General features: G+C 41.4%; 3 protein-coding genes across 9 annotated transcripts in view; 1 reads left to right on the forward strand and 2 right to left on the reverse strand.

Annotated features, from left to right (window-relative positions):
* The window catches only part of tbc1d17 (TBC1 domain family, member 17), a 14,622-nt gene extending 8,737 nt beyond the window's left edge, over positions 1–5,885 (reverse strand). Inside the window, exons 1-10 of one of the 2 annotated variants that reach the window (XM_047800978.1) lie at positions 5,731–5,885; positions 4,933–5,028; positions 4,459–4,536; positions 3,337–3,460; positions 3,058–3,244; positions 2,700–2,811; positions 2,435–2,599; positions 2,101–2,229; positions 540–643; positions 358–452 (exon numbers count right to left, since the gene is read on the reverse strand). In XM_047800978.1, the coding sequence (XP_047656934.1) occupies positions 358–452; positions 540–643; positions 2,101–2,229; positions 2,435–2,599; positions 2,700–2,811; positions 3,058–3,244; positions 3,337–3,460; positions 4,459–4,536; positions 4,933–5,028; positions 5,731–5,757 (1,117 nt within the window). In that variant the 5' untranslated portion in view covers positions 5,758–5,885. Of the gene's footprint in view, positions 1–357; positions 453–539; positions 644–2,100; positions 2,230–2,434; positions 2,600–2,699; positions 2,812–3,057; positions 3,245–3,336; positions 3,461–4,458; positions 4,540–4,932; positions 5,029–5,730 lie in introns of both variants that reach the window. The other variant, XM_047800977.1, reaches the window with a different exon arrangement.
* A 2,493-nt stretch (positions 5,886–8,378) lies between these two features.
* Positions 8,379–15,500, forward strand: akt1s1 (AKT1 substrate 1 (proline-rich)). Of its 5 annotated transcripts, none has more exons than XM_047801009.1 (6): positions 8,379–8,427; positions 11,457–12,042; positions 12,216–12,489; positions 12,689–12,772; positions 13,006–13,172; positions 13,784–15,500. In XM_047801009.1, exons 2-6 carry the CDS (start codon positions 11,650–11,652, stop codon positions 13,919–13,921), a joined length of 1,056 nt encoding a protein of 351 aa, XP_047656965.1. In that variant the 5' UTR covers positions 8,379–8,427; positions 11,457–11,649; the 3' UTR covers positions 13,922–15,500. The 5 variants fall into 5 exon arrangements, with proteins under 5 accessions (XP_047656965.1, XP_047656961.1, XP_047656964.1 ...); XM_047801005.1 differs by lacking the exon at positions 8,379–8,427 and adding an exon at positions 9,872–10,022; XM_047801008.1 differs by lacking the exon at positions 8,379–8,427 and adding an exon at positions 9,891–10,022 and having other exon boundaries at positions 11,461–12,042.
* zgc:195001 (uncharacterized protein LOC567531 homolog) lies at positions 14,210–22,842 on the reverse strand. 2 transcript variants are annotated; one of them, XM_047801017.1, is made up of 6 exons: positions 22,707–22,842; positions 18,381–18,413; positions 17,981–18,043; positions 17,674–17,813; positions 15,805–16,236; positions 14,210–15,611 (listed from the first exon to the last, which is right to left on the reverse strand). In XM_047801017.1, exons 1-5 carry the CDS (start codon positions 22,750–22,752, stop codon positions 15,838–15,840), a joined length of 681 nt encoding a protein of 226 aa, XP_047656973.1. In that variant the 5' UTR covers positions 22,753–22,842; the 3' UTR covers positions 14,210–15,611; positions 15,805–15,837. The 2 variants fall into 2 exon arrangements, with proteins under 2 accessions (XP_047656973.1, XP_047656974.1); XM_047801018.1 differs by having other exon boundaries at positions 14,210–15,642.
* Between the last annotated feature and the right edge of the window lie 482 nt (positions 22,843–23,324).

Genomic DNA, 23,324 nt, shown 5'->3' on the forward strand with positions numbered 1-23,324 from the left:
AATAAAGTATAAATATAATAAAATGAATAAATCTCTCTATGTAAACATTTCCAGCTCCAAAGTCTATTTTCCAATCTGTTATAATCGAATAAAGAATTATGTACTTGTTTCTATGGTAACAGTTATTGTAAATGCACTGGCTAGTAAGTGCTATTATTTTTAATAGTACGTTATTTAATTGTTAACTTTTATAATCAGTAAATTAGTTAATTATTAGTTAAAAAGAAGAAGAAGAAGAAGAAAAAGAGGTCGTCAGGTTGCTATGGTTTCTGAGTATTAAGAAAAAGGATGTTGATTAAAACTTAAATCGATGTGTTATTAAATGTCGGCTAACAGGAAATGGAGAGCGGAACTGACCAATCAGGCTGCGGTATCCTCGGAGGAGGGAGTTTCTCATCTCCTGCTCCTCGCTGATCGACTTCCACTGGACCTTCATCCTGAAATACTCGTCTCTACAAGACACGGTCACACAGCATACACAGTCGGAACCAGCAGAAGGACGGGGTTCATAAGAGGGTTATTACAGGGTTATAACTCACGTTTTCTTTCGTAGGATGTCCTCTCTCTCTTTGGCTGTGCTGCTCCAGGGGTAAAACCCCAGAAGAAATTTCCACACTTCCTTCCGCAGAGAAGGGACGATGCCCTGGGAGACAAACACAAAGCTTTATAACCTTTACACAAGAAACCTACAATAACAGACACTGAATATATATGTAATAATGCTTAATACGGTGTATAGTACAGCATACACAAGGGGTTATTACACTTCACATTAAAGATTAAAAGGCTACGTTAAGGGTTTATTACAGAATTATTAGTTATAGACTAGGGGTTAATACTGTGTACATTAGAGTGTTAATACTGTACATTAGTGTTAATACTGTGTACATTAAAGCGTTAATACTGTGTACATTAGAGTGTTAATAATGTGTACATTAGAGTGTTAATACTGTGTACATTAGAGTGTTAATACTGTGTACATTAGAGTGTTACTGTGCACATTAAAGTGTTACTGTGCACATTAAAGTGTTAATACTGTGTACATTAAAGTGTTAATACTGTGTACATTAAAGTGTTAATACTGTGTACATTAGTGTTAATACTGTGTACATTAGTGTTAATACTGTGTACATTAAAGTGTTAATACTGTACATTAGTGTTAATACTGTGTACATTAAAGCGTTAATACTGTGTACATTAGAGTGTTAATAATGTGTACATTAGAGTGTTAATACTGTGTACATTAGAGTGTTAATACTGTGTACATTAGAGTGTTACTGTGCACATTAAAGTGTTACTGTGCACATTAAAGTGTTAATACTGTGTACATTAAAGTGTTAATACTGTGTACATTAGTGTTAATACTGTGTACATTAGTGTTAATACTGTGTACATTAAAGCGTTAACACTGCGTACATTAGGAAGTAACCCCACACCCACATTACAATGTGCTGAGTGCATCTGTATGTGTGTGTGTGTGTGTGTATATCTGTATGTGTGTGTATGTGTGTGTGTATATCTGTATGTGTGTGTATGTGTATGTGTGTGTATATCTGTATGTGTGTGTATATCTGTATGTGTGTGTATATCTGTATGTGTGTGTATGTGTGTGTGTATATATCTGTATGTGTGTGTATGTGTATGTGTGTGTGTGTGTATATATATCTGTATGTGTGTGTATGTGTATGTGTGTGTATATATCTGTATGTGTGTGTATGTGTATGTGTGTATATCTGTATGTGTGTGTATGTGTGTGTGTATATATCTGTATGTGTGTGTATGTGTACGTGTGTGTGTGTGTATATATATCTGTATGTGTGTGTATGTGTATGTGTGTGTGTGTATATATCTGTATGTGTGTGTATGTGTGTGTGTATATATCTGTATGTGTGTGTATGTGTGTGTGTATATATCTGTATGTGTGTGTATGTGTGTGTGTATATATCTGTATGTGTGTGTGTGTCTGAGGATGTTTGAACTTCCTGTTTTACAACTTGTGTTAAGAACTCTGTCACACTAAGACACTGTACAAACAGCCATAAAGGAGCAAAAAAAAGAAGGAAAGAAAGAAAGAAAGAAAGGTATAGAAAGTGGACACACCCCTCTGAACACCAGCTCCTTAACCTTCTGTGGATTTGTGACACGGCCATCCGAGTCCAGGAACTGCTCCCAGTCGTCCAGAGGCGGCCCCCTGCTCACCTTGGGTCGGGGACCGAGCTCCGCCCCTTGCTGCTGGCACAGGAAGTGACTCAATTCAACAATCCAAATGTTGCTAGCTGTATGAAATAGTTAGCATTGCTAAATGATGAAATTACACTTTAGGCACTACATAAAAATGTGGAACGGTGAGGTCACACGATCGAGTCCGCAGTCTGAATACGGTTTAAGCCCCGCCCAGAATAACCCATGCTAACTGCTGCTAGTTTTTACGTACGCAGGTTATGAGCTCGAATCCAGGCTCGTCGTCAGATAAGCGAGGTGTGTGTAAGTCTCCGTGGGAATGCAGAGGAGAATCTGGAGGTCTCAGAGCTCCACGGAAGAAGTTGGTCACCTTGGAGAAGCCGCCGAACGTGGTCGCATACGGGTCCTGGATAAACCTCTGTGTAGGAAAAGACCAAAGAGGATGAAGTGTGTGTGTGTGTGTGTGTGTGTGTGTGTGTGTGTGTGTGTGTGTGTGTGTGTGTGTGTGTTAAACGCACAGATACGAGGTCTGAGCTGGTGTCATCAAACATCTGCAGTTCGTCGAAGGAGTGAGAGAGAGCACCCGAGTCATGAGGGTACGCGAGGAACAACCGACCGTCCACTGGAGACCTGAGAGAGAGAGAGAAAGAGAGAAAGAGGGAGAGAAAGAGAGTGTGAGAGTGAGAGAGAGAGAGTGAGAGAGAGAGAGATACAGATAAAGGGAGAGATAAACAGATGCACCCTGAGATTAATTCAGATATATTTAATTATTGATTTTAATTATTAAGAATTTAGGAACTGATAAATGTTAGAGTTTAGGGAATAGCTGTATGTGTGTGTGTGTGTGTGTGTGTGTGTGTGTGTATAGTGTCTCACGGTGCGAGGCGGATGTATCTCTGCATGGCTCGGAGCAGTTCCCGTGTTCCACCTCTGTGGAAGTGAAGTGGGGGTAAAGGATCGCCTCTTCGACTCGTCAACACCACAAAGTTCCTGCCCAGAGAGAAACGAGCACGACGCAGGGAGTAGAGCTCCGATAGGGGCAGTGAGAACGTACCCCAATGACCTACACACACACACACACACATTATATACTTTACCACATTAGTGTTGGTGAAGCTTGTGTGTGTGTGTGTGTGTGTGTGTGTGTGTGTGCACCTGTCTCTATTGTACTAGTATGGATCTGTTCTTTCTCTCTGTTTTGCTTCACTGTGCTGATGACAGCCCAGTCGGGCTCGTACCCGGGGTCAAACTTGGTCTCCTCCTCTCCACCTTCACCGTCCTGTCAGAGCAATAAAAACATCATTTCTGTCATCATGTTTATCTTTCCTTTAAACTGTGATGTCTGTGTTCCTCACTATAAATATCAGGAAAGGGGGCGTGGCTTCCTTCACAGCCATCAAGAAAAAATATCGCACACAGAAAATCAGGGTCAGAAATCAACAAGCAGCAACTTTACAGCAATAAAACCAAAATATAGAAACAAAAACAAACATACTGTATAAAAGAAAGTATGTGCAAAAGCAAGGGTAATAAATGTATTGTATTAATTTATTATTTATTATGTTTAATCTGCCTTTAATCTGTGGTGGGTAAGTGTGGGTGTCAGATTGGGAGTCAATTAAAGAGTCAGGTAGGGGGTCAATTAGAGAATCAGACTAGGAGTCAGATAGAGAGTCAGATAGGGAGTCAATTAGAGACTCAGTCTAGGAGTCAATTAGAGAGTCAGCCTAGGAGTCAAATAGAGAGTCAGCCTAGCAGTCAAATAGAGAGTCAGCCTAGGAGTCAAATAGAGTCAGTTAGAGAGTCAGTGAACCAGCCTAGGAGTCAATTAGAAAGTCAGACTAGGAGTCAACAGAGAGTCAGTTAGAGAGTTAGAGAGTCAGCCTAGGAGTCAACTAGGGAGTCAGCCTAGGAGTCAAATAGAGTGTCGGCCTAGTCAAATATAGAGTCAGGTAGAGAGTCGGTTAGAGAGTCAGTTATGAGGTTAATTAGAGAGTTGCCTAGGAGTCAATTAGAGAGTCGGCCAAAGAGACAATTAAAGAGTCAGCCTAAGAGTCAATTAAAGAGTTGGCTTAGGAGTCAATTAGAGAGTCAGACTAGGAGTCAAATAGAGAGTCAGTTAGAGAGTCGGCCTAGGAGTCAATTAGAAAGTCAGTTACAGAGTCAGTTACAGAGTCGGCCTAGGGGTCAATTAGAGAGTCAGTTAGAGGGTCAATCTGTTTGTAAGCCCGGGACACAGTTGAACAACTCATAAAACAAACGCTCATTGGTTCACACCTTTTTGGCATAAAAGACAGCCGGTGCATTTCTTCCCTCATCCTGAACTGGACTCCACTCCAACGCTGGCTCTCCGTCCTGCTAGGGAACACACACACACACACACACACACACACACACACACACACACACACAGACACACACACATATACATACACACAAAGCTAAGTGTGGAGCATTAATGTGCAAACAGTCTTAATAAACTGTGACATAATAAGCTGTCCTTTATAACAAGGGTTCTGATATTTGATGAAAGAAAAAAAGAAAGAAAGAAAGAAAGAAAGAAAGAAAGAAAGAAAAATAAATTGAAGGAAAAAAAGTAGAGAAGGAAGAAAAAATAGTGTAGAAGTAATGTTAGGAAGGATAAAGAGAAAGATGAAAAAGGGAAGAAAGGGTTTGTGAGAATGTCTGTTGTTAAATGCAGCACAGATCATAAAACATGAATTAAACTGAATGTCTGTGTGTTTTTCTGACCCGTTCTACAATGCGGATGAACCCTGGGATGGACGTGTCCTCGTTGCTCCTCTTGGCATTGGTGTGAAGGTAAACTCCTTCCTTCTCAAATATCAGCTGTGGGAAAAACAAAACAAAATGTCACCTTTACACTGGGAACAAGGTGACGTGACTCATGCTCTCATCTGGCGACCACACCAACAGAAAATAATTCAGCTGAAGAATTTTGACACATGACACATGAATGAAGTACTAGGTGGTGATGATGATGATGATAATAATAATAATAATAATGATGATGATGATGATGATGATGATGATGATGATGATGATGATGATCATCATCATCATCATCATTATTAATATTATTATACAGTAATTACAGGCTCCTGTTCAGGAATTTGAACTCCAGTAACCTTATGTGTTTGGTTAAAATTCCACAGACTTAATTTCTGATCTGTGAGTCATTGAACAAGTCTAAATGATGGACTGTTGACAATAATAATAACTAACAACAACAACAACAACAACAATAATAATAATAATAATAATAATAATAATAATAATAATAATAATTCAGTCTATAATTAGATACCTTATAGGACAATTGGCCAAAGCTTTAAAATCTTACATAAACCTAAAATTGGTCACAAAACAAACCTACGTCTTGTTTATTAGATGCACTTCCGGTTTGACAGATAAACTTAGCTAGCTTAACTTAAACAATACAATCGTACGTTGATTAAAAACATCATATTACAATTTAAACACGTATGACATTGTGCTGAAATGAGTGTTATATCAGTTCTATTCGCTTACCTTGCAATTCTCGGGTTTATTTTCCATCCTTTCGCGTAGATAATGATTAAAATAAGCAACAAAAATACCAAAACAAGCGACGCACCGACGGCCCTTTCACACAGGCCACGCCCACAAATCGTACGTCATGTCACATGCACGTTGTTGCGTCACTTCATGACTCCATTTTAACTCTACAGACTTTTGTTTATTTATTTATTTCGTTTCTTTTTTTTTGTATTTTTTTATGCGTAAATTTTATATTGAAGAGTGCAGGTTTTATACAATGATTCACACGTAATATTTTCCTTTTTTTTCACCAATAAACTCAACAATAAACACCCTTACATTGGTGATTAACAATTAAAAAAAAAAATCCTAAAATATACTTTATTTTTATTTTATGTAACTTTATTTTATAGCTTTATGCATTGTGTCTCTGTCATCCTTACTTTTTTTCAAAGGTTGGAACATTTTTTATTTATTATAATTGATCAATGCTAATGGTTTCCATCATCACTACTACTACTACTACTACTACTACTACTACTACTACTACTACTAATAATAATAATAATAAATATAGCTGCAAGCAGCGATTCCGAGGTCAAGCCGATGAACCATACCAAGTTTCGTAGCGATATGGCATTGCATTCGTAAAATACTGGACTTAACGTGAAAATCTCGTGGCCACTAGGTAGCGCTGTCATGAAACGTTGCGAAATGTCTCTGTGTGTGTCACTGTGGTTCTGATATTAGCACCCATGACATATTGTGTGCCAAACTGCCCCCAAATTGTTTGGACTGGTGGAGCTATAGGGTTTGAGCTAGACACACCAAAGTTGCTATAGTAACTTCTAAGACTGGCCTCTACATGTGTGCCAAATTTCATAACTTTCCTACATACGGTTCATGTTGTGTGCCAACTTGCCCCTCAATTTGTTTGGACTGGTGGAGCTAGAGGGTTTCAGCTAGACACACCAAAGTTGCTATGCTATATGTGTGCCAAATTTCATAACTTTCCTACGTACGGTTCTTGACTTCAGTGGCGGAAGAATAATGATAAGAAGAAAACTAACGATAACGATAGGTGTATACGCCCCTTCGGGGCCGGACCCCTAATTAAGGGTAAGGTAGTTTATTGTCATTATAAACAATCCAACAAAATTTTGTTGACAACAGACCAACAACTTGCACCTCTAATGACCCCTCTGTCAAGCTCCTGAAGTTTGCAGATGATCGAGGACAGAGATGAGTCTCCTACATACAGGAGGTTAAAGAGCTGGCTTGGAGCTCAAGACTTGGAGCTCAAGACTCTCAAAACAGTGGAGATGATTGTGAACTTCAGGATAGAGGTCTTCACGGGTCCACTTATATCTGAAAACCCGAGGTAAGACCTGAGACCCGAGCGGGTTCGGGTCTGAAAGTTTCATGTGTGCCTCAGACACGGGTCAGGTATAATAATAGCGGCATCGGGTCTCGGGTAATTTAAAATGAATGTGTTTTTACCGAACGGACCCGAGAAGACCCGAACTACTGTATCTCGTGTGTGTGCATCGACTCAAGTCCCTTTCCAACCTGTCCTCTGTTTGCCAAGACCGCTTGCGAAATGTGGCTGGTGACGTGTGGCTGGCGGTAAGCTAATTTTTGTTGAAACAGACCTGTCAATCAATTTTGAATTCACGCTGTAGCGGTTACTTTAGTGTAGAGTTACGCAACATTCGGGTCCAGTTGGGTTAAAAAAAATTGCCAACGGGTCGGGTCGGACTCGGGTCTAATTTTTTTGGGTTTGTCTCTGGTCGGGTCTTTCTTAAAAAAAATAAATAAATTATGCACGTCGGGTTTGGGTAAAAAGTGATTCGGGTCACCTCGGGTCGGGTCGGGTCGGACTCGGGTACAAAAGACCTCTACTTCAGGAGAAACCCCTCTGCACTTCCCCAACTCACCAACATGGACAGCACTGTGGCTGCAGTGAAGGCATTTAAGTTCCTGGGCTCCACCATCTCCCAGGACCTGAAGTGGGACACTCACACTAACACCATTGTAAATAAGGCCCAACAAAGGAGGTACTTCATTTACCAGTTGCAGAAGTTTAACCTGCCACAGGAGTTGCTGAAACAGTTCTATTCAGCCATCATCGAATCTGTTCTGTGCACATCGGTAACTGTCTGTTTTAGAAAGCGATGCAGGGATGTACTAGGGCAGAGATGGTAATAATTAAATATAAAATTCTTGCACATTGTTATTGAGTAATGATGGAACATTTAACTGTTCATCAGGTAGATTGACTGGGGGAATAAACTGTTCTTGTGCCTGGTGGTGGTGATAGTTCAAAAAGCGTATGACTTGGATGTGAGGGACCCAGAGTGATTTTCTGAGCTCTTTACCTTACTCTGGATGTGTGCACTTCTTGGAGCGTCAGCAGGGGAACACCAATTATCCTTTCAGCAGTCTGCACCGTTCTCTGTAGTCTTCTGATGTCTGATTTTGTAGCTGAGCCTATTCTATTCTATTTTACCGTTTATAGCACAACTGTACATACAATTTATTTATTTTTAGATAGATTATTGTCTGTACTGGAAGTGTACGACACTAAAACAAATCCCTTGTATGTGAAAACATTCATGGCAATAAAGATCTTTCTGATTCTGATTCTGATTCTGATTAGTCCTTAACAGATGTGATGGGAAGGAGCAGTTACAAAGGAGAGGTTCAGAGGTAAATTGTCCTTATTCTTTAAACAGGTGTAGAGGCAGCTTCTGCTTACAGAAATAAGCTCCATTTTAGTCTAAATCATTTTGTTTAACAAGAAAAAAAAACACTATATTTTCTCCTGCAAAAATTGTATATAATATAGGAAATAAAAATGTTATGAAAATGATGAATGACCACAAAATCAACTGATCACCTGAACACTGAATAATAATAATAATAATAATAATAATAATAATAATAATAATAATAATAATAATAATAATAAGGCAGCTAAAACCAACTGAGAAACAGATTCCAAGGGACCGTCTGCAAAGTGCAAAACCCGAACAGCGAATACTATAAAAACAGTCAATAATGTTACTGTAGTAAAGTTATTTGGGAAAAATGTCTTTTTGTTGATTTTTTATGATTTTTCATAATATAAAAAAATCAATAGCTTTACTGTAATACACTGTACTGTCATCAAACTCAGAACACACATCACTGATGTCCTAAATGATGTACTAAAACACTTATTTGGGAGAAATGCCTTTTTCTTTATTTTTTATGATTTTTCATAATTTTAAAAAATCAATAACTTTACTGTAATACACTGTACTTTGTTGATTTTTTATGATTTTTCATCATTTTATTGATTTGTATTTATTATGAAAAATCATAAAAATAAACAAAAAGACATTTCCCAGTGATGTGTGATCTGAGTTTGATGACAGTACAGTGTATTACAGTAAAGCTATTGATTTTTTATATTATGAAAAATCATAAAAATTAAACAAAAAGTCAGTTCCACAAAATAAGTGTTTTAGTATATGTATTAGGACATCAGTGATGTGTGTTATGAGTTTGGTGACAGTACAGTGTATTACAGTAAATTTATTGACTGTTTTTTGTATTCGCTTTTCGGGGTTTGCACTTTGCAGACGGTCCCTTGGAATCTGTCTCTTCGGTGTTCGCACATAGAGAAGTATTTTGTCCAACGCGGAGGAAAGCTGATATTGAGGAAAATTAGGTTGTAGCTGCATTGTAGCTGCCTCTCTACATTACTAAGATAAAAAATAGGTGTTATTCGTGTAGTAACACCCTTTAGCTCAGGAGCTATTGACTCGGGAAAATCGAATCTGGGAATATGAGGCCAACTTTAACGTTCAGGGTGTATCCTGCCTCGATGCCCGATGACGCCTGAGAAGTTCGGATAAGCGGTAGAAGATGAATGAATGATAATAATAATAATAATAATAATAATAATAATAATAATAATAATAATAATAATAATAATAATAATAATAATAATAAAATTTTATGATCCATTATACAACCATTTACTCATTATTCAGTCAAACTAGAAAAATACATCTATTAAAAAAACTGTTCCAAATTAACATATTTGGGCCAAATTTGTAAATATTTCCGATTCATCTTGACGATTTATTTTTGTTTATGTTGCGCGCGTTCAGTCTCTCTCACGCGCTTTTCTGTGTCCATGACGCGCGTGCGCGCGGACGTCTTGCGGTCCACCCCCCCTTCACTGTAAACAGCTGCGCGCGTGCGCGTTTAGTCTCGGGCAAAGAGAGAGAGACCAAAGAAGAACAAACGTATCGGTACAATATATACACATATTTATATTTTTATATTTTTTAGAGGAAAAGTTTAAAGGATTTCGAGTGTGTAAGTAAAGCGTTTGAAAATCAATCTGTTTTATGAAAGTAAACCCCATGTAAAGGCTTTAGTTGAGGCTGCAGCGCTTTGGTTAGCTTAGCATAGACAGAACAGAGAAAGCCAGTTAGCTCAGATGTTGTTTTAATGTGTTTGTTTGTTTGTTTCGTTTTTGTTTTAAATCGCTTCGGTTCTCGTGAGGTTTTATTAGCAGTAGGAAGGATAACGGGTTTCGGTGCGTTGTTGTGCACGTGATGCTGAGAAAAAAGACGTTATAAGACTTAATAACACGCTCATTGGTGTTGTGGAGAAGAGCACGAGCGCACGGTTCAGTCCTGCGCGAGAGTCTCTTTACAGCACGTTAGCACGAGCGCAAGGTTCAGTCCTGCGCGAGAGCCTCTTTACTGCACGTTAGCACGAGCGCACGGTTCAGTCCTGCGCGAGCCACTTTACTGCACGTTAGTGGCGAATCTGATGCAACTCCGAGATAAAGTGTCCGTATGCGTTACGTGATCTGATTCAATACACCGATTGCGCAACACGTACATTGTGTGAAAGTTGTTTGTGTTTACATCCAGACATAAAAGGAAAACAGATGTAACCTGCATTAAAGCGTCACTCAGTGATCACAACCATCCCTAACATACACAGATTTATTATTTTCACACCTGAATGCAGGCCAACAGATTGTCAGGTTGCTTTAAATGAGGCAGTTTGTTGTGCAGCTTTACAGCCCTGCGTTTACAGTATGTGCTGTGGTGGCCGCCATGTTTGTATCACGTGATCACCTGAGCTCATTAAACAGGAATAAGAGAGGGGTGTGTGGGTGCAAGGGACGGGTGTGTGTGGGTGCAAGGGACGGGTGTGTGTGGGTGCAAGGGACGGGTGTGTGTGGGTGCAAGGGACGGGTGTGTGTGGGTGCAAGGGGGGGGTGTGGCTGCAAGAGGGGGGTGTGTGGGTGTTGGAGGGGGTTGTGTGGCTGCAAGAGGGGTGTGTGGGTGTTGGAGGGGTGTGTGGGTGCTAGAGAGGGGTGTGTGGGTGTGCTAGAGAGGGGTGTGTGGGTATTAGAGAGGGGTGTGTGGGTGCTAGAGAGGGGTGTGTGGGTGCTAGAGAGGGGTGTGTGGGTGTTAGAGAGGGGTGTGTGGGTGTTAGAGAGGGGTGTGTGGGTGTTAGAGAGGGGTGTGTAGGTATTAGAGAGGGGTGTGTAGGTATTAGAGAGGGGTGTGTAGGTATTAGTGAGGGGTGTGTGGGTATTAGTGAGGGGTGTGTAGGTATTAGTGAGGGGTGTGTGGGTATTAGTGAGGGGTGTGTGGGTGCTAGAGTGTGTTTTGTAGGACTTGTTGATGTCACTTAATCACATGTTCTTGTTTTGTTCCCAGACAGCAGCAGCAGCAGCATCAGCATCATCATCATCAGCATCGTCTCATCTCGTCTTTCTGCTCAGCTTCCCAAGACACTAAACTGAGCTGCACTCATCACTTATAAGCTAACAGACACTAAACACTACACTCAGATCAGCTCAGGGTCCCGTTTGATGTGATACGAGTGTCTGGTGCTATCTGACGCTTCGTCATGGCCTCCATCTCTAAAACCTCTGAGCTGGACATCCCAGATAACTACCAGGAGAGCTGGCAGGCCCTGCTCGCTGCCGCCGAGGTATACAGCCAGAAATCAGGCTGCGACCTGGCCATCCTGACCGCCTGCAAGAAGTTCCTCCTGTCCGGCACAGAGGGAGACGCTGTGAAAAAAGGAGAAGGGGGCGGAGCTATGACGGCAGGAGGCAGGAAGTGGGATTACGGTTATCACGTGTGGGGACAGGGGGCACTCGCCGAGGCGTCACGCCGATACCTGGATGACATTGGCGTGCTCCATTCCACCACTGTGCTGACGGCGCAGAGACACACCCGCCTCTCCACGGGGGAGGGCGGAGCCAAACTGGGTGTGGACATTCCAACTGAGAGGCCGGTTAGTAGATCATACTGTGACGTGACACGACTTCATACTTTCTGTCTAAGATTTTAATTATTTTCTATTACCACAAACAAACAAAACTGATATTAGTCTCGTTCTGGCATTTTATTTTTATTTATTTATAAAGATTTATTTATTTCATATTTTTTCTATCCTCTCCTCCTCAGACGTCGGTGGGTGAGGGAGGGTCGGGTTCAGTCAGTCCCGGACTGAGGCTGTATTCTCAGAGCTACCCGTCCATCTACAGTCCAGCGGCGGTCAGCGTCCTCCCGTCGGTCCAGCAGGGGAACGGAGGGAGAGAAAGAGACAGAGCGGCTCTGGAGGAGGTGGAGAGAGCGAGAGAGAGGGCCGGTATCGTGGACCTAGATGAGGAAGAAGAGGAGGAAGATGGAGAGGAAGACGATATGGGCGGACACAGGCGCAATCTCAACGAGTCGACAGGTGTGGATTTCTCTCACTCTCTCTCTATTACACTCACTCACTCTCTCTCTCCGTCTCTCTCTCTCTCTCTCTCTCTCTATTACTCTCTCTTACTCACTCACTCTTTCTCTCACTCTCTCTTTCTCTCTCTCTCTCTCTCTCTCTCTCTCTCTCTCTCTCTGTCTCTTTCTGTCTTTTATTTATGTATTTATCCCCTCAGGTGTGTTCTCTATGGATGAGGATTCTCTGTCTCATGACTGTGAACCCTTTTTCGAGTCGGACGGTGAAGAGGAAAGCACCGACGGTGAGAGATCTTTTTGTTTGTTTGTTCTGTAACAGTTACTGAGGCTCTGATGTCCATGTGAACTTGTGTGGGTTAGAGAACATCAGTGAAACACAAAGTGATCTGATCGCCAGCACAGAGTTCACAACTTCCCATCAGAGCTGCATGTAATTGTATCTTTTGGCCACTAGAGGTCAGACTGAGGCCGTGTTACTGATTAGAATGTGTGACGATGATGATGTTTGTGTGTTCAGGTTCTTTGAGTGAGGAAGCTCCTCCTCGAGGCCTGGCTATGGGTCACTCGGCTCTGTCTCGCGCGTCTCACCACACAGCTCTGGCACGCTCTCTGCCCGTCTCGGTACCTGTGTGGGGCTACAGGAACAACCGCTCGGCGCAGGGCGACCCCAACAGCGGAGAACGAGTGAGCTGTTTATTCGCACCTCATCAATCAGTCATCAGCCATACTTCTGTTTTTCACTGTTACGTTAAAACACATGAGGTTTAGCTACAAGAAAATCTGAGCGTACCGGTAGCGTAGTGCGTAAACGGTTCCCGACGCAGCTTATTTGCATATAGTGACGCCCACAAAACTCCATATAAGGTAAAGTGCTCGGATAGAACTTTTGATAACAACGATGAAACCAGTTTAAACTCCACAGAATAGTCCAGATATAAAAGTGTAACTATCCGTGTGGATGATACGAGTCGAAGGTTTGTTCGGCATTTGTTTGTTAGTTTAACGCCATGATGTCATTGTGACGTTAACCAGCATCTAGACCCAGTTTCTTTGTAAAAACGTACCGAGTTTAAACACACAGGGATGTTCGACTGTCAGATGCGATTAGGTCCATCTGGTGGGTGTGGCCTAATATTCTAATGAGTCGGCTTGACTGACAGGCTGATGGGAACTTTATACAGATTTGACATTTTTTAGACTTGTCAGTGTATAAAAGTGTGCTTCATTATAGTGTGTGTGTGTGTGTGTGTGTGTGTGTGTGTGTGTGTGTGTGTGTGTGTGTGTGTGTGTTGCAGGTCGGTTGTGCGGATCTTGATTACATCGCTGCCAGCATGAAGGCTCTTTTAGCTCCGGCTGCAACAGACGGAACGGAGATGTTCGGAGCGCTGCCTCGACCTCGCCTTAACACGGGCGACTTCTCCCTGAAGCACTGACGACGGACGTGTGTGTGTGTGTGAGAGGGTGAGAGAGAGACAGACAGACAGACAGACAGACAGACAGAGAAACAAATTCTAAGAGACATAACAAGAAAGGAGACACGTGGGAACGAACTGGGATGTAAATACGACCCGGACTTTTTGTTCTGTAGACTCTTAAGACAGAAACTTTCTCTCTCTCTCTCTCTCTCTCTCTCTCTCTCTCTCTCTCTCTCTCTCTCTCTCTCTCTCTCTCTCTCTCTCTCTTTCTCTCTCTCTCTCTCTCTCTCTTTCTCTCTCTCTCTCTCTCTCTCTTTTTTTTTTTTTGTTTAAAAGAAGGCAGAAAGAAAAGACCAAGTTTGAGTGTACAGATATTTCAGACCGGAACAGGGTCGGAGCAGTTCTGGGATCAGTGTTCGCCTTCTGTACGCCGTATTTGAATGTAGCTGGAGCTGATCCTGGATCGGGGGTGGGGGGTGGGGGGGACCTTTTGTTCACAAGGACGTTTTTCACATCACATCTCACTCTGGTGTGTGTTTCAGTCACGCTAATGACGTAGAGCTCGGCGATATCGACATACGTTACTAATGTCATCTCATTACCTTTATAAGTGTTCATATCATCGTGTGTTAGTGGCTTATGAACTTTTTAATAAACCACACTTTAGATCTTTTTTTTACAACATTGCGTTCATATCTCTATCATCAGATCATCTTCAGGCATGGCGGTGAGATATTTCCTGACATATCGCCTCACTGATTATATATAAATATTCATGACTTTCAGGGGGCGGAGCTTTAACCTCAGGCACCGCCCACAATAAATCAGTGACGTGTTTTTTCTTTTTTTTTCTTTTTCTTTTGCCTCACCAAAAAATGTCCTTGTGAACTCGGGCACAGAGAAGGCAGGTGGGACTTTTCACGCTTTACTTATCCGAACGTGAACGCGGAACGATGACGAGTCTGATGCGTTTGACACCGAGGACGTCCACATCGAAATCTTAAGTGTGAGCGTCTCTCGTAGATGTTACAGACGTGCATCTGGGAAAAGGAATAAATCAAAAAGAGCTTTTATTTACCGTTCTTGCTACAGGCGTAGCTAGCACACATGCTAGTCTTGCTAGCAATGAAACCCGTTTATGAAAAAAAGATCATTAGTGTAACGTTAGCTGGATGTTCGCTCGCATCGTAGTCATCTCGGATCTCGTCGTCCAACCACTCGCTTTCGGTCACGTGACATTTCAAGCTGTCGTATGCGAGAAACACTAATATTGGACACGTGGCGCCTTCATAGCTGTAGCTGATGCTGAATGAAGCTAATTTACACACCGATGCTGATCCGGAGGGAGAAAGAGAGAGAGACGAGACGGGAGGTTAATAAACACTACGTTCTTTAGGAAGCGACACTATGCTACTTTTCTTTGAAGTGATTTATTATTTTTTTTTTGCTAACACGTTAACGGTAGTGTAGCGTCTGGGTTACGACCGTCGGAGACGACGATGACGGCGATGTCACTCTTGCACATTTCACACCATGTGTTCAGTGTTTAAACAAATGTTTTCAATAAAACTGATCGTTTGTTGTTGAACAAAAAAAAGTCTTCGGTCTTCACTGTCAGGTGTCGAGTCACGAGGTCCTGTTGCCGTTACCGTGGAAACGCCGGCGTTCGTTTTCCAGCGAGCCGCCGCTCTAGATAACGGATCCGCACCTTGTGGACCAGACAGAATGCAGGACTGAGACTGAACAGTGGTGTGGTTTAGAAGGAACAGAGCGTGGTTAGGAACATCACACTTTATTTCCAAACGAAAACAGATTTCTCAGAAGATTCACACACACACACACACGTGAGGATACGAGTAGACTGGACATATCTTCTCAAAGCATCTAATTCCCGGACAAACCTGCAGCCGTGTTCCTCTCCCTCCTCTTCCTCTCTAGTCCTTCTTACGGATCCAGCAGGAGGAGTTCTGCCCCACCCAGACTCCGGGCAGGAGCTCGTCCTTGAAGGTGGTTTTGTACCGGTGCAGAAGCCTCGCCTCTCTCGGTTCTCCCTCCACCAAGTAGAAAGCCACCACGCCGGCCGGTTGGTCCACGTAGACGCCGATGGTGTTGCCGTGGTTTCCGTGGATCTCGGTGCTCTCTCCGTCGTGCCAGGCTTGGTAATAAGATCCGGCCCAGCCCACGGCCCACGACGCCTCGTTCTCGCCCAGGCCGCACGATCCGTCTTTAGCTTTGCGCCCGCTGCTGGTGTACACCACCCCGACCACCACCCAGCCCTCGTACTCCATCTCGTAGTAACCACGGCGACCCAGGAACCCTTCTTTACAAACCACCTGGGGGTATGGGGTATGTCGTTATTTATTAAATCATAAAAGCTACACGTATGATCTATGACACGTGGTCGACATCTTAATGTGTAACAACCTGCAGCATAAAAACAACCAATTTAAATGTCAATACGTCATTTTCAGAATGAACCTTAAAAAAAAAATCTCCCCCCAAACTCACATTTATTTACATATGCACAGCAGCGTTATGCAAATGTACTCTTCATCTCATTAGCTATGCGCATGTTTTAGAGCAGACTGCGAATAAAACCCCCAAACTCGAGCCTGTGGATCTGATTAAAAGCTATAAAAGATTTTAAGTGAGGTGAACACAAATCTAATCTAAATATTTCTCTGTAATATCAAGGAATTAATTAATTAATTAATTCAATTAATTAATTAAATTGAAATAAAAGTGTAAAAATCACTGGTGAAGATTTAAAGGTGCGGTATCCGTTGTTTCAGGAATGCTTCGGGCCGACAAACAAAACAAAACCGAGTCGGGCCGACAAACGAAACAAAAACAAAACAAACGTGTAGCCAATGAGCAGAAAGGGGCGTGTCTTGTCTATGGGCGGAGAGAGTGTTTGGTGCGCGTGTGTGACGTTAGAAGAAAGCGGTTTTAACATCGACACGGAGGATAAAAACAAAGAAAGAAAGAGAAGAAAGACTTACGATAAGGACAAGAAGTAGGACGTGTTAATATAGGATCAGCTTTCCAGCGCTGGAGAGAACTGAAGGTCTTCGGCGTGAAACGGAGCTAAAACTTTCACGCTACTACACACAGTACTACAAAAACACATCTGTATCACCATAGTATTACTCGTTCAGGTCATTTACTGATAAAAAAAAATGTCTGGGTTATATTGTGGGCGGAGCTATCAAAACAGGGGTGGGACCCATTTGGGTTAGGGGCGTGTTTGTTTTGGTGATTTCAAATGTCAACATTGGCTTTCAAACAACGGAGACTGCACCTTTAAAAGGAATTTTACTTTTTCTCTGCTCCGGGTACTCCGAGGATGATGATGATTGTAAAGTGGGCGGAGTTTTTCCGAAAAAAAAGTTGTTTTATATAAAAGTGGTGTTTTCAGATGGACAAAAAATAATGAAATAATTCTTTGTGTGTGTTTTTTTTTTTTTTTTTACATTTCCATTGCTAGAGTTTAAGAGAAAACACGCAATTTATTGAGAAATCAGTCGCAAAAAATACTCAAACGTCATCTCTGATATGTAAATAAACAGATAAATCGATGTTCGTTAAACGACGCAAACCTTAAACCTGGATTCGTGTATCGTTTCCACACAAAGACTCGGAGTCCAGCGATCATACAGACAATGAAAATGAACCCGGAATGAAATGATCATCTAAACTCAAATGGAATAAAAGATGAGAGGAAAGAGAAAGAAAGCAGTGTTTATATTTCAGCACTAATGAAAGCGGACCTGAGGAGCGACCTCGAATCTCTCCGGTCGGTCCAGTACGGGACACGGCTGCTCGGACATCCGGGACACTTTAGCTCCGCCCTCCGAGATCCAGAGCAGCTTCTGAGCCGTTCTGTCATCCAGAGAGAGAGGAATCCAGTCTGAGAGAGCAAGCACACACACACGCACACACACACACACACACACACACACACACACAAGTCAGGAATTCTATCTCAGGAATGCTAGTCATCATACTGACGAGTTACTCATTAAACTAATCGACTTCAACACCTCCAGGAGGAAAACGATCAGAAACCTGACATACGTTTCAGCAGCTCGTCTCTGCTCCCGGGTTCAGGAACGTCAGCTTCGTACGCCGGCGGTTCCTCTGTGATGAAGACAACAAACAAACAAACAAACAAACTGCTGGATTCTTCCATCCTGCAACTGTGACTGGCTCTGTTACTATGAAGGATATGTTTGATTGTAACCCTTTTCTCTTTACAGTATATGTGAGATTAGATTAGATCAGATTAGATTAGATTGGATTAAAACACCTTTCCAGCAGGTTGTTATGTTGTAAGTACAGTAAACATAATCATAACTCAGCTCTCAGACTTTTGCTCAGTATTCCTTCATTCATTTATTCTTTATTTGTTTTTATTTATTTCGTAAACTTATTATTTTTTTAAAGGAAATTTAAAAGACTTTTTAAGTGCTTTTACCTGTTCGGGCTTCAGCTTTCTGTCCTTTTCTCCCTGTAGTGGAGAGAAAAACTTTATACATGTGAAACTTTAAAACTCTTCTGTCTCCGCAACCCTCTGACACCGGAGACTCCTTCCATAAATGTTAAAAAAAATCTGCTCACTTTAAGGAAACTTCACCATATCACACTTTTATTTGTTACTATGGAAACCGTAATGCATCAGAAAGAGCGTATTGACATAAAGCTCAGAAAATGAACCGACACCTTCTGACCAATCAGGATCCGGATCTCAGCAGATCCAGATCTTATCCATCATGAGCATGTGCAGCTAGATACACACGCACACACACACACACACACGTCATATAGGAACATATGTTTCCATTAATGGTGGTCACTGAAGGGCTTTAGGTGACATGAATGTGAAGATCCCAGAAATCGAACACCACACGGATGATGAGGAACTCAAGCTGTAATCAGACATCTTTAAATGTGAGAAAGCTCTCGGCTACCCGAGCGTCTGACTGGCCACAAATAGTGAATGATGAGAGGACACTTTCATCACCATGGTAAGAGAAGACAAGAAGAACGAGGAGGAGTAGGATGGAAAAAGCAGATGAAGACCATTCATTCATTCATTTTCTACTGCTTATCCGAACTTCTCGGGTCACGGGGAGCCTGTGTCTATCTCAGGTGTCATCGGGCATCGAGGCAGGATACACCCTGGACGGAGTGCCAACCCATCACAGGGCACACACACACTCTCATACACTCACACACTACGGACAATTTTCCAGAGATGCCAGTCAACCTACCATGCATGTCTTTGGACCGGGGGAGGAAACCGGAGTACCCGGAGGAAACCCCCGAGGCACGGGGAGAACATGCAAACTCCACACACACAAGGCGGAGGCGGGAATCGAACCCCCGACCCTGGAGGTGTGAGGCGAACGTGCTAACCACCGTGCCCCCTAGATGAAGGCCATGAAGTTCACAGAAGATCGAAGACAAGGAGGAAAGAAGAAGGAAAGAAACGTTCTAGAGGTTTGCAGGTCGTTACGTAATCAGAACATTTTTATGTCTGAAAAACATGAACATAAAAGTGCATGTAAATCGAAACTGCTCTGAACTCAAGGAAACACGTGTGACATCATGAACGACACGAGCTCCAGCGTGAGTTCAGGGAATGTTGGGGAAAATCATGTATCATGAATCACGTGGCAAAGAATCATGTTAACTAAAGCAATCATGTCTAAAAGAATCATGTTAACTAAAGGAATCATGTCTAAAAGAATCATGTGTAACTAAAGGAATCATGTCTAAAAGAATCATGTGTAACTAAAGGAATCATGTCTAAAAGAATCATGTGTAACTAAAGGAATCATGTCTAAAAGAATCATGAGTAACTAAAGGAATCATGTCTAAAAGAATCATGTGTAACTAAAGGAATCATGTCTAAAAGAATCATTTGAAACTAAAGGAATCATGGTAAAAAAAGAATCGTGAAAATAAAAGCATCATGGGGAAAAAAATCCTGAAAAAATATGAATCATGTCTAAAAGAATCATGTGTAACTAAAGGAATCATATCTAAAAGAATCATGTGTAACTAAAGGAATCATATTTAAAAGAATCATGTGTAACTTAAGGAATCATGTCTAAAAGAATCATGTGAAACTAATGGAATCATATCTAAAAGAATCATGTGTAACTAAAGGAATCATATTTAAAAGAATCATGTGTAACTAAAGGAATCATATCTAAAAGAATCATGTGAAACTAAAGGAATCATATCTAAAAGAATCATGTGTAACTGAAGGAATCATATCTAAAAGAATCATGTGTAACTGAAGGAATCATATCTAAAAGAATCATGTGTAACTGAAGGAATCATATCTAAAAGAATCATGTGTAACTAAAGGAATCATGGTAAAAATGAATCGTGAAAATAAAAGAATCATGGGAAAAAGAATCCTGAAAAAATATAAATCATGTCTAAAAGAATCATGTGTAACTAAAGGAATCATGTCTAAAAGAATCATGTGTAACTAAAGGAATCATGTCTAAAAGAATCATGTGAATCTAAAGGAATCATGTCTAAAAGAATCATGTGTAACTAAAGGAATCATGTCTAAAAGAATCATGTGTAACTAAAGGAATCATATCTAAAAGAATCATGTGTAACTAAAGGAATCATGTCTAAAAGAATCATGTGAATCTAAAGGAATCATGTCTAAAAGAATCATGTGAATCTAAAGGAATCATGCTGATTTGTGCTAATATGCTGAATCAGTTCTGACTTGTGCTAATATGCTAACATTGACTAGCTCAATCCTGATTTATCCTGATTTCTTTGCTAACTGCAGCTATGACTAGCAGGTTAAGATCGATTAACTAACACAACTAAACTAGGCAGGAAGTCAAACTCTAGCTAACGTTCAACTGTTTACTGACAGGAACTTTTACTTCTGATTAATTCTTTAGCAAAACGTAGCGTTAGCCGTGAAAAACGATGTCGATGAAAACGTGTTTAGATAAAAGTAAAAACATTTTATTTTTAACCGATCGTACTGGAGGACATTCTTTAGCTGGATCAGTTTATTGTCTTCTTTTTATAAATCTGTCAGTTCAACATCCAGCTGGATTTAGCCACCAATCACGGGAACGCCGAGCTCAGAGTTTCCCCCTCATCCTTAAGCTCTTAAAAAAACTCTGATCTGTTAGTTTTGGCCTCGTTGCTCGTGTCCTCGGGATCAGGTTTTACTCCAGGCTCAGATGGAGGCACGTGACAGGAGATGATGGACGCTCGACCGTGGAGATGATCTCCTGTAAAGCTCGGGTGAGGAGCTTCACGCTGAGCGGCGGCCCTCTGATATACGTTCAACTGACAGAAAAAGAAGAAGTGCGGACAGATGCACAAATGGTTTCAGCAGCGTGACTCATCTGAATATTTTAAAGGTGACCTTTTCCTATTTGGAAGAATGTTCGAAGTTTCGCCGAAGGAATGGATTCGGCTGGAGAAGAGCAGAGACGGCAGTAAACGGAGGAGGGTAGAGATTTGAAACCCGAAGATCCTGTGGAGCGAATGTACAGTATGAGAGAGAAAGAGATGGAGGGATGATGAAGGACAGCTGATGACAGGAAGGTATTGGCAGGATGAAGGATGGTGTGCGGTTGGTGGCCACAGAGCTTCAGGAGAACACGAGAGATGTGAAACTGAAGAATCACCTCAACAACAAGCTTGACATTAAACATGGAGGAAAATCAACACTAATAACACTAAATAACAGCCACGCTAAAGAACACTATCGCTCCATCACTCACTCTATCCATCACAAGAGGAACAGAAAGAAGAAAAGGAGAAAAGGAAGAAGAAAAGGAAGAAGAAAAGGAAGAAGAAAAGGAAGGTTCAGAGTGAAATGTAATTGACTGTTTTGTTTCTCCACTGCAATTTGGTATAATTATTTCTCTCTCTCTCTCTTTCTCTCTCTTATATATATATATATCTCTAATATATACTATATTATGTCTATAATTATATATTTATATCTATATATATATATATTGTAGTAATAAATATAGTATCTAATATTTATATATTCTAATATTCTACTCTATATATTATATATATATATATAATAAGTATATTTATGTATTCTCTATAATATCATATATATATAATTTATGTATATCTATATCACTTTCTCTCTCTCTCTCTTTATGCTATCTCTTCTCGCTCTATCTCACTCTCTAATGTCTATCTCTCTATCTCTCTCTCTCTCTCTGTTTCTCTCTCTCTATCTATCTCTCTATCTCTCTCTCTCTCTCTCTCTCTCTCTCTCTCTCTCTCTCTCTCATTCTCTATTTCTCTCTCTCTCTCTCTCTCTCTCTCTCTCTCTCTCTCTCTCTCTCTCTCTCTCTCTCTCTCAGTCTCTTTCTGTCTCTCTCTCTCTCTCTCTCTCTCTCTCTCTTTCTGTCTCTCTCTGTCTCTCTCTCTCTCTCTCTCTCTCTCTCTCTCTCTCTCTCTCTCTCTCTCTCTCTTTCTGTCTCTCTCTCTCACTTTCTCTCTCTCTCTTTCTTTCTGTCTCTCTCTCTCTCGCTCTCTCAGTCTCTCTCTCTCTTTCTGTCTCTCTCTCATTCTCTATACTCTCTCCTACATCTAAACAACAGCAAAAAGAAAGAAAGAAATCAATCACTCCCAGAAATCAAACCCAAACCCTGTGCGTCTTCTAAACCCCGCAGAAGGAGTCGACACTGGACACGATTAGCTGCGTTGCTCCTGGAGTGCTTTCATGAACATCTCTCGTCTTCCTACCTCGACACGCGCTCCCTGACTCGAGTCCTACCTGTTTTCTTCAGCTCAGACATAATCCCGTTGGAGCTGATGGACATGTTGATGGTTCTGTGAGTCTGAAGGTCTGATCTGCTTCACACACAACAACACCATGCTTTTATTCCCTCAACCAGAAGAAAGGGAGGGGGTTGTGTGTGTGTGTGTGTGTGTGTGTGTGTGTGTGTGTGTGTGTACGGGTGTGACATTACATTTAATCCTGTCAATCCTGTCTCTTTTAAAACCCACCCTAAATCTAACCATCACTTTTAGTGCCTGAAGTTCTTTTCATTTTCCACTGGATGCTAACGTGGCTAACAAACAGTGGAAATCAATAGCTACCAGTTTAGCGCTCAGGCCAAGTGCATGTCTATGAAGTCTGGAGGCTCAGACTTTTATATAACAACCGAATGCACTTCACTGACGATCTACTGCAGAGTGCGTAAGTTTTCACCCCCTTGAACTTTATCACAAATCATAGGAACATCCTGGACTTTCCTCCTTCCTCGTGTCTCACTCCACTGTGGTGTTAATATGAAGCTCATATGAAAGTCGACACTCAGGACTTTAAGGATTCGTAGAGTTTCATCACTATTTCTGTTTTTCTCTACAACACTAGAGGTGATAGATTCAT

Source organism: Tachysurus fulvidraco, chromosome 15 (assembly GCF_022655615.1).
Source record: "Tachysurus fulvidraco isolate hzauxx_2018 chromosome 15, HZAU_PFXX_2.0, whole genome shotgun sequence".
Taxonomy (NCBI): Eukaryota; Metazoa; Chordata; class Actinopteri; order Siluriformes; family Bagridae; genus Tachysurus; species Tachysurus fulvidraco.

Excerpts from the sequence above, each read along its gene's own strand:
- akt1s1 (XM_047801009.1), top strand. The coding sequence starts at position 11,650 with ATGGCCTCCATCTCTAAAACCTCTGAGCTGGACATCCCAGATAACTAC. Across the intron at positions 12,043-12,215 it reads ACATTCCAACTGAGAGGCCG|ACGTCGGTGGGTGAGGGAGG; the intron begins GTTAGTAGATCA and ends TCTCCTCCTCAG. Across the intron at positions 13,173-13,783 it reads ACCCCAACAGCGGAGAACGA|GTCGGTTGTGCGGATCTTGA; the intron begins GTGAGCTGTTTA and ends TGTGTGTTGCAG.
- zgc:195001 (XM_047801017.1), bottom strand. The coding sequence starts at position 22,752 with ATGTCCATCAGCTCCAACGGGATTATGTCTGAGCTGAAGAAAACAG. Across the intron at positions 18,044-18,380 it reads GAAAGCTGAAGCCCGAACAG|AGGAACCGCCGGCGTACGAA; the intron begins GTAAAAGCACTT and ends TCTTCATCACAG. Across the intron at positions 17,814-17,980 it reads CAGAGACGAGCTGCTGAAAC|ACTGGATTCCTCTCTCTCTG; the intron begins GTATGTCAGGTT and ends TTGCTCTCTCAG.